Here is a 10,148-nt window from a genome sequence, read left to right on the forward strand (position 1 = left end):
GACCTTTTTGACCGGTTTTACTCTAGAGCACGCCGGCTTTTGAGTAATGGTCGACCCTATCTCAAGAACACGATGATCTGACAGATTACTAGGCGAAAAATAGGCGTATAAATGTGAAAACAGACCAAAGATGCAAATAAGTGTTATTTGCATAAGTTTGAGAACATTAGTGATGTTACGTCCAAAGAAAGAAACCCAAGATTTCATTTCCGTTGAATAGATAAGGTTTCGTATTTTTCATCGGGACCAGATTCGTTGTTGTTCCTATTGTAGAAAGAAAGGACAAGTCAAGTCAAGGCGATCGATTGTCCTGCTAGAGATCCCCCCCCCGGTTCCTCAGCCTCAGCCGGTCAGCCTCAAGGGAAGTGCCAAGTCAAATTTGGAGGAGCTGACTGAACCGTCGCATCACAATGATAGGACCGACGCAACGGACGGCTCAACATTCCCAGGAATCCTGGTTGTTGGCGTGCATTGGTCGGCAATGAAATTGACACTGAACTTGTTGGATGTACTGCAAATGCAACCTTTGAAAGTGTAATATCTTATTGCTTACTCGATGGATTATCATAGAGTTTTAATTGAAATACCAACCGACATAAATAGGGTGTTAGCATGCCCTTGACCGGGAAGAACAACTTGTGTCCGGACGTCGGTCCAAATTTCTTTGTAGTATTTTGATTCAAGAATAGTAGTTACTTTAGCACCCGAAATGGGTAAACCTGCGCTTATTCTCGAAGTTGAGGTAACAATTAATGGAAGCTGTGATGTTTAAACGGGAATATTCCTATGTTGGGTGCTATAATTTGATCTGAAATTTGTCTCCGGAAAAAACAAAACAGACAGGCAACGACCGATTACGTTGTATGAGAACAGAGTCATAGAAATGACAGACAGCTCGAGCGAGCAGGGTTGTTATTCGTTCATTTGCACGACCATCCAGGGCATTGGGCTCGTTCTAGGCAAAAAATAAAGCCCCCTAGGAACAAACCAGCCATCCAAAACCAGAATATAAACATTATTTGTTCCAGGGTTATGACGGCATTGACGTAGCTTGATTCAGGAATGCTTCTAGGCTTCAGCAGCTGCAGTCTTTCCACGCTAATCCCATCATAGAAATAATGATGAAACACTCCACCAGAGAACATTCGAAGCATATCGTCCAAGATAAGGTCGGTCCATGGAAATCCCTTTCCTACATATAAAGTGTCATCATTGCGTCCGTAAGTAATAGGGTATGTTGAAAACCTATAACGAAATTAAAAACAAGCCACGTCAATTATGGTGAGTGGTACAAAAATATTGCCAGATGGTGATCGTACGTCAGAAACGGGACGTTTTTATTTTCAAATTCCCCACACGATATCAGGTCTGCAAACCCTTGAGTAGTCCTCTTTCTCAAATGGATTGGAGAAGATTGCGAAGAGAGCACTTGAAGACTTTCTGGAAACCCATGGGGTCACTTCCCTTCCAAACAATTTTCTCCCGGAAAGAAGCAACGACGGAGACACCAAACACGAACACATTTTTTTTGGATGATTCTCGGGTTTATAACCGATACAAGGGAATGAAATGAAATGGAGATGCGGTTGGAATATTGATTTGGACAGGGTTTTCCTAGAAAGTACATCTCTGGACTTGAATGTTCCATATATCTAGCCACAAGTGTGAAAAGCCTTGGTCACTTTTGAATGTGTATGCTCTTCAAATTTACTATTGTCTTGAAGGATTATCCCGAGATCCTAGATTGAATTTACCGATTCGAATGAATTCCGGTAAGTATCGAGATAAATAGGGCGGTCTATACCAACTTGGTGGTATGTCATAATACGGAATTCATTCCCATTTAACTCCATGGTCTGTGTTTGCACCCAATCACATATTGTGTCTAAGTCGCTTTGCATTTCTGTCCCATTCGCTGAATTTCCTCCATACACTAGCTTGGTGTCGTCAGCATAAGAGGAGATTGCAATCTCAAGGGGTAATTTATGTAGTGGTGCGATAAAGAGTATGCAGAGGATTGGGCCTAAGATAGTGCCTTGTGGAACTCCGGAAGAGACTTGGCAAGTGCGACTCAAGCACCCCTCAACTCAAACAACTTGGGTACGGCTGGTCAGGAACTCTTTGATCCAAGAATACGTATTTCCATTGATACCTATTTTACTTAAACAATTTAAAAGTGGAATGTGGTCTACTTTGTCAAAAGCTTTAGCAAAGTCCAAGTAAATAACATCTACACATTCATTATGTTGTAGTCCCTCAATTACGTCGGCAAAATATTGAGTCACTATGCTAAAATGAGCATGAAACCCATTATGTTGGTAAGGAATGCTTTCTTTTCGTCAAGGTAATTAAGAAGTTTTTCCTTAACCACCTTTTCCGTGACCTTGGCCTTATTTCACTTTAGGGATATTGGTCTAGAATAGCCAGGTATATCCTTATCTCCTCCTTTAAAAATTGGCTCAATATGGGCAGTTTTTAAATGGATGGGCACCCGACCCTCGGATAAAGATGTATTCATGAAGGATGTTAGCATTGGAGCAATGACTTGTGCGGTGCGTTGAAGGGGAACTGGTTGTCACGCCGTCAGGTCTTGGAGCACTGGAGAGATTTGATGTTCTCATACGAGTTGAGGAGCTGATAGTTTACTTTTCTGGTATTGGTTCTCTTGTAAACTTCAAAGACTTTAATGGCTGTACGAACATCGTGCTCATCAATGAAAATGTCTGCCAACGAGGAATTGCTGTGGCCCAAGTGGGGGTCCATTGCTGCATGACCAACTGGGATTGACATTACAGAGGCAAATTGATCACAAAGGATATTGGCTAAATTGATTGGATTAGATACTTCTTCATCGTTCGGTAGTCTAAGGGGCCCTAAAAGGCTGGTTGGCTTTCTGTTTGGAGTTGGTGTATGAGTAAAACGCTTTTGGGTTGATTTGAACATCTTGAACAACTCTCCTCTCTTTCCACAGCTGATCCTTGTTCAGCGAGTTTTTCAAAAGAATGTCGATGTCTTTAATCTTACTTTTAACATTTTGGGAAATGAACGATCCAGGGACTTAAGCCTCTTTACCAGTGACATCCGTTTCTTGCAGAGCTTTTGTCTCCGTTTCGGAATAATCGCTTCATTTGCTTTTTCGCCAAAGAGGTACTCCTACTTGGGCACATGCACCTTCAAGTGAGCTCATGAGCAGTGTCATGACATCGTCAATGTTAGGCTCCTGTTCCATTTTGGGAACAAGGTCAAAGGATTCTATTGTAGAGATTATCAAGGGCCAGTATTCTTCATGACAAGTCCAGTTTTTGAGACTCTTTTTGGGAATTTGAGATTATTTTTTTTCTTCTGAATTGTGGTATATATTGCCAAAATGCTATGTTTGGAAAGGTCACTTGGCGTTACTTGAATAGTGAAAATCATATCCGGATCATTGGCAAGTACTAAATCTAATACACTGTCGACTCGTATTGCGGTGCCCACATGCTGGGACAGGTTACCCTCGAACAGGAAATCCTCAAGTTTTTGGTAGGAAGTTGAATAGGACTTGGGGAACGGTATGTGACCAAGGGGGCTAAGATTCCACTCAACTACCGTTTTCGGGATGAAGATTAAGCCTTCGAAAAATAAGACAAGAGAGCAAGAATATATAGTAATCAGGGTTAAATCAATGGGTTTTATACGAACAATAAGGATCTCGATTTCTCCATTGGAAATTTTTGTAGTGGATGTAACATATTCATTTCTTACGTAAAGACACACTCCACCGTGTGGAAAGACGGTGTTTTTTGGCCTATCCCTGTCAGAACGATACAGTGTGAAACCATTGATCATTATTTCCTCGTCAGGGACCCCAGGTATAAGCCAGGTCTCAGTAAGTGATATAAATGACATTTGTTGCGCCATAGACAATTCTTCGGGAAATTTTACTTTACATGTATCTTTTTTGGAGATGAGACAATGAACGTTTAAGTAGATTTCTCTTAAGGGACTTGAGTTTTTTGCTGTATTAGAGATATTAGGGTTTCCATCATTCCCTCCAGGCTTAAAACGACCTGACGACATCTTCATGTAAGGCAAGATGCCAAAAAATGGGTTGAAGAACCGAGTGGAAATGCTGTCAATGATTGCAAGGTATTGTGGCAGATTGAGAGAGAAAGATGTCCCAAGTCAAGAAATCCAACGGACAAGGGATACTAAAGCAAAGAGAAATCTCTTCATGAGATTACAACAGTGTAAGTCGATCAAGCTTACCTGATCTGAGTCAAATATTTGTTGAAAATTGATTGTTCCAAAATGCTCCGCTTTGAAGCCAAATAAACTTTACCAAAGTTGATGACACCATCTTCAATATCTGCCAATGTCTCGAATAGCAAAACCACTTTGTGATCATTGGCCCAGAGTGCCACGTCCTCAGGGAATATTTCCTTCAATCTTTCAAGACTATAACCATCTGTAACCAAATCAAAAACAAGGGGAACAAATGTAGGGTCTATAAATTGCTCAAGAAGAAGCCAGTTTACAAGAAGCATAGAGAGTACGAATGTCGGATGGCCTTATATCTTTTAGCGGGCCTCCTCATAAATTTTAAGGTTAAATTGAATTTCAAATAGTTAACAGCTTTGTCAACCTTTGTTATTGGAAAGTCTTACGTTAATTGATAGGAAATGCTGCGTTTTTATACTGGTGAATCAGTTTTGTCTTATTCAATTCGACTGTTTTCGCAATACACTATTTATTACAGTTCCTCAACCTGGTCACTATTTCTAACTTCCATGTTATACTGACTCTTTAGCCGTTATTGGTACTGAATCCCTTGCAGCATTGAATGGAATATTTGCAATTTATATTTGTTTACATTGGCCCAATATTTGATCTTCCAACCAATGGCAGTTGGCAAAATTGGCTAACCCTTGAAGTTACAAAGCCGTTTTAACTGCCCTTTACTACTTTACGGACTTCTAGAAATATGGACTGCGAACGGAAGGCGGCGAAAATGTGTCATCTCCTAAACCGTTCACTTTATTCAAAACAAGCACTCCATACTACCACAATATCTTGTCAAAAATATGAACATGACCAAGTTTGAGCCCAAAGTTATGCTTAGCTTTAGGGAACTCAGGAGACATGGTCATAGTCATGTGGTAAACACCATATAAAGTTCAAGCTTTCGGCGTGCTCTTGGTCAGCTACACAAGCTTTTGACACCATATCTTTGAAACGATCCACTTTGTAGTGAAATAGTATCAAAAAAGCCCTGCCTTTGATTGAAGAAATCTCCGTTTTTTTATTGAACTACTTTTTTCGAAAAGTGACTCCGGTCGCTATGTCCAAGAGCAGGCCGATTTGCCGGGAAGCTCGTTCGCAGTCCATATCTCTAGAAGTCCGTGACTACATCTAGAAAATAGCTATTTATTCACCTGCCGGGGCATTCTTTGTGTGGAGATTATAAAAGTGGGGCTTCAAGAAAGTCGACAAGGTCAAGACACCTTGAATGCGTTCGCTATTTCATGCCCTCCGAGTTCGAACAGAAGAGCAATGAGGGCTTGCCCAAGCTTCTCTTCACAAGAGAGGGCATGATGAAATTGCGAACGCATTCAAGGAGTTGACCAATTGATTGACCTTTCACATCCTAACTTGAATAAACTGCTTGCAAAGAAGGCCGCCGCTATTGAATAGACATTTTTCTTTTACAAGAACCGGTTTTCAAGGTATGATTTTCCCTCGAAGCAATCTGAAGCCAAATTTGACATGAGAGAATGTCTATTTTCTTCACGAGTGGCTGGAAACTTAAATTCCGGCCACTCTTGAACACAGAGCCGTGAAATAAGATTTCTAATGGTGGGGTTTGTTTCCTCTGTGTGTCGGAGAGGGAACATTATATCGCTGAAAACCGGTCCTTGTAAAAGAAGAACTGTTTTCTTACCATCATCGTGAGGATCGACTATAATTGTTTTCTGAAGATCCAAGATGTCCCTGGCTTCTTGGACCACTTTCTCGAATGAGGGCAAGGTCAGAGACGACAATAACATGGACGAGTAAGACGCGGTCATGAAAAACCCGAATAGAGACCACATAAGAATTAGGAGCAATCCTGGAAATGAAAAGTTGCAAAAGTGAACATTGGTTGTGACCGTTCAAAAACTCCAGGTAAAAATATGAAGATTTAAACCAACATAAGGGTTTTGGCAACCGCAGTGCATTTATGAGGGTTCGCACTTATCATAACACATTTGGTTCAAACCCTAGCTAGCCGAGTTGATAGGAATGGTCTAAGGCTTGGAGTGGCCAATCACGAAAACAAAAGGAGATACAACGATATTGATTGACACTTTGGGGAAAGATGGTGGAATTCGTCCCAAACTGCAGAGCTGGAGAAAATGTCAACCGTTGCAGGAAAAATTGTGTCCATTGTTACAAACGTCTTGCACTTTAATCGGTTTAATGCGCAAAAGTCCTTTTCATTGGGCGGAGGAAGTGCTCTCTGCTTCGTCTGGGTGAACACAATCAAACGTAGAAACGAGAAACTCCGCTCTAAGAAGCCAGACTTTATCAAGAGATTGTTAAATGAAAAATGTATTGCCCAAGAACAATGACACAAAGGATAAGCCATCAGCTCTTATGGGAAACGTTTCCAATTTTCTATGGGTAAGATTCCGAACAATTATGACTTATGAATAATCAAGTCCATGAAGTCCTTCCTCCTAGCTAGCATGGGTTCTGAGCACATGAGTTAGTTGATGTTGTCCATCTTGATTTTGCCAAGGCCTTTGATAAAGTAGATCATGGCCTTTTGTTGAATAGACTTCATGACATTGGGATCCAAGACAAGCGGTTTCGTGAACGAAAATTTTGAACTACGACAGTACTAAATTTTACCCAGTCGCATTTCAAACACCAAGTGTAACTGGGTGCAAATCGCATCTCAACCTATGCGCTCACGAAACCACATGGGGGTACCCCATAGCCCCCTTACGCTGCACGAAATATGTTTTACGTTCTGCACTCCAGAGGGCGCTTTGCCATTCAGCTTCTACCAAATAAAGGGCCGATTGGGCCAATTCCTTGTTATCGAATTATAGTGCGTTTGTGTTGTTTTTGACTAATTTTATCAAAATCTTACTTTCAATTATTGCCTCGGGTCACATAATGTCCGGAAAAGAAATTGGTTTCAAGGCAAGGCAAGAGCATTTAGTGTAGCAATCTACAGTGCCTCTTCCCGTTTTCTTTGGGCCGTGTGACGTTGCAAATAAGGGCCCTTATTGGATTAGAAGCCTCATTCAAGATAGGAAGCAAATTGTTAAGGTTGAGGGTGCCCTTAGTGACAGCCATGATGTCAAGTCAGGTGTTCCCCAGGGCTCCATCTTAGGGCCCCTCCTGTTTATAATATTCGTTGCCCCGCTTCAAAAGCTTAGTTTTACTGCCCGCCTCTCTTCTCATGCTGACGACTCAAGGTTAGTTTCTGGTAGGAATGGCCAAAATTACAATAGCCTGGCAAAGGACCTGTCATACGTAGAATCTACTTTCGGATTATCGAGATGTATGGTTGACGGGACGTGGAATAGACGGAGCGAAAAAGAGGGCACGTGCAACGATGAAGAGTGAGGGAGAATGACAACAAGTTAGCAAGAACCCAAATGACAAAAACGGGTGAAAATGCACAACTGTGGACAATGGTAAAAAGCAGTCAAAAAAGTGGGGAAATGGCTCAATAAGTGAGATTACTCGAATTTTGGCAAACCAGGCCAGTAAAGATAGAAAAGTGTTTTTTTCTGGATTTAACCTTTTTTCGAGGTCGATTGATCCGACTGGCCCTAATTGTTTTCAGTGTAACAGCTTCTCGCCCTAATCCATGGCATACTTACTATTTGTTGCTTGCATGTTTTTCCTCATCTAAACGTCTTAATTAGGTGCCTTTCCATTAATTTATACAAAATGCGAGGTATCATGAGTGGAATTCTTCATAACTAAAAGCAACCGAATTAGGTTTTTTTTTTTACTTTACCTCCTTTGCATTGTTTGCTAAACCATGCAACCGGATCAGGCTCGGTGAATCCACTGAACAGAACAATGAAGATCTCCAGAAAACTGACTCTTCGGCATTGATTGGCGTCAAGACCGTTGTACACCTGTTAAAAGTTAAAAAAAAATGTCAGTTGGTTCTGGTGCACATTTGCCGACTCGTGATTCCAGTGGTCTATCGCTGACATTAATTTTCAATAACTCACCCTCGCAAAAATAAAACTCAAGACCGTGAAGATCAATAAAAACATTGCCAAAGTAGTCCAAGTGGCCATATCAAATACTTCGATCAAGTTGAGAATGTTCTGTGTTGGTTGTGGAGTTCGGGTAACAGCATATTCGTCGTAATTGGCGTACACAATTGACCGTAAAACCATGGCACTAACCAAATCAGCGTGAACCGTCAAATATCCAATTGATAAATGGGCCTGACCTGAAAGCAACTAGAAAGCACGACAAAAATGTCATCAATTTGACCAGTCCACGAACTTCTAGAAAAATGGACTGTGAACAAGCTTCCCGTCAAATCGGCCTGACCTTGGTCATTGCAACCCTAAGCCACTTTTAGAATTAAGGTACTACTCGTAAATAAGAAGCGTAGGTCTCTTCAATTAAAGGCAGGTTATTGTTATATCATTGACTTGTCGAGTGGTTCGTTTCAAAGTTATGTTGTCAAAAGCTTATTTAGCTGACCAAGAGCAGGCCAAAAATTTGAATTAATTTTAATGTTTACAACATAACTTTGGACATATCTCCTGAGTCTTCTAAGCATAGTTTTGGTCTCAAACCTGGCCAAGCTCATCTATTCAACAAGAGCTTGTGGTCGTACGAATTGCTTATTTGTTTAGACGGTTTAGACGATACGAAATTTTGACTTCCGTTCGCAGTCCACATCCCTAGAAGTCCGTGGCCTGACAAATAGCATGGCCGTTGTAGGCACCCCTATTTTACCTTTTGGACACATGCTTCCGTAATTCCGTAAGTCTGATAAGCTTAGCTTCTTTGCACTTTTGCACCAATTCATGGTGTGGCCGGTTTGATTTTATCAATAAGTTGACGTGCAACTCTGTGTCACTAACTTTTTAAATTTACTTAATAGTTCCTATTAGTTATTATTACTTTATTTTTAAACTTGTTCAGTTATTCTTTAATTGTTATTTAATTACATTTCACTTACATCGTCTTTTCTTATTGTAAAAAAATTAAAAATATATAAAAACTGCAATAATTTGCAAATGTTTTGCTAACCCTGTTTAAAAAAAATATTTACATTTTTGATTGCAATATACCCTTACTCAAGGTTGATATGAAAGTGCTGTGTGATTTTGATAAGATTTACTTCAATGTCTGAATTGTGTTATTAGTGTATCAAACGTCTTCTTACTAAGTATTTTCTAAAGAATTGTTTTGAAAACCAATACTTCATGACCTATCGACATGCTACATTTGTGTTTGGGAATCCAAAGAAAGTAGTCAAAATTATCTTTTTCAGATAATGTTATACTAAACATCGGTCAATTTAGCATCATATAATTGAAAAAGCTCAATCACTGGTATGATACTAACTTTTCCATTTTTTTTTTTTTTTCCTCAAAGATTCTCGGGTTTGTATACCGATACAAGGGAATGAAATTCTCTGTAACTCATTGCAATAAAAAATGCTCTGTGTTCAAATGTAATTAATTACAATGACAATTACATGAAAATTGAAGTGCAATAGCAATTGCAACGCAGGTATGGCAACTCGCAATTGGGATTTCAGAAAAACTCCAAACTATCGTTCCTTTTCGATGTTATACTTGTACCAAACGATTGAAAACCCTTTGAATTTGCTCTCAACACTTAAAGTATCACCGTACCCCGATGCATAGGTGACCACATAATTGAGTGATATATACATTCAGGGATGACGATATGCGTTGGGACTGGGTAAATGCTTCATAACCATCCATTAGAAAGCACTTGCAGAAATTTATCTAACACGGAAATATTCAGGGTCATTTTTTAGATAAGAAATCAATGCCGTATTCGCAATATCCCACCTTAGCTTTGATAATCGAATCTGAGCGTTTTACAATTGATTTAAAGGAGGCACGAATAATTTCTAGGCCCAGGCGTCCCAGCTCTGAGTA

General features: G+C 40.1%; 1 protein-coding gene across 1 annotated transcript in view; it reads right to left on the reverse strand.

The window, feature by feature from the left end:
• Positions 1-904: 904 nt before the first annotated feature.
• The window catches only part of LOC131892295 (uncharacterized), an 18,835-nt gene continuing 9,591 nt past the window's right edge, over positions 905-10,148 (reverse strand). The window contains exons 6-10 of the mRNA XM_059242097.1: positions 8,223-8,459; positions 8,000-8,123; positions 5,921-6,088; positions 4,249-4,447; positions 905-1,245 (exon numbers count right to left, since the gene is read on the reverse strand). Of these exons, the coding sequence (XP_059098080.1) occupies positions 921-1,245; positions 4,249-4,447; positions 5,921-6,088; positions 8,000-8,123; positions 8,223-8,459 (1,053 nt within the window). The 3' untranslated portion in view covers positions 905-920. The remainder of the gene's footprint in view (positions 1,246-4,248; positions 4,448-5,920; positions 6,089-7,999; positions 8,124-8,222; positions 8,460-10,148) is intronic.

Source organism: Tigriopus californicus, chromosome 12, assembly GCF_007210705.1.
Source record: "Tigriopus californicus strain San Diego chromosome 12, Tcal_SD_v2.1, whole genome shotgun sequence".
Classification (NCBI taxonomy): domain Eukaryota; kingdom Metazoa; phylum Arthropoda; class Copepoda; order Harpacticoida; family Harpacticidae; genus Tigriopus; species Tigriopus californicus.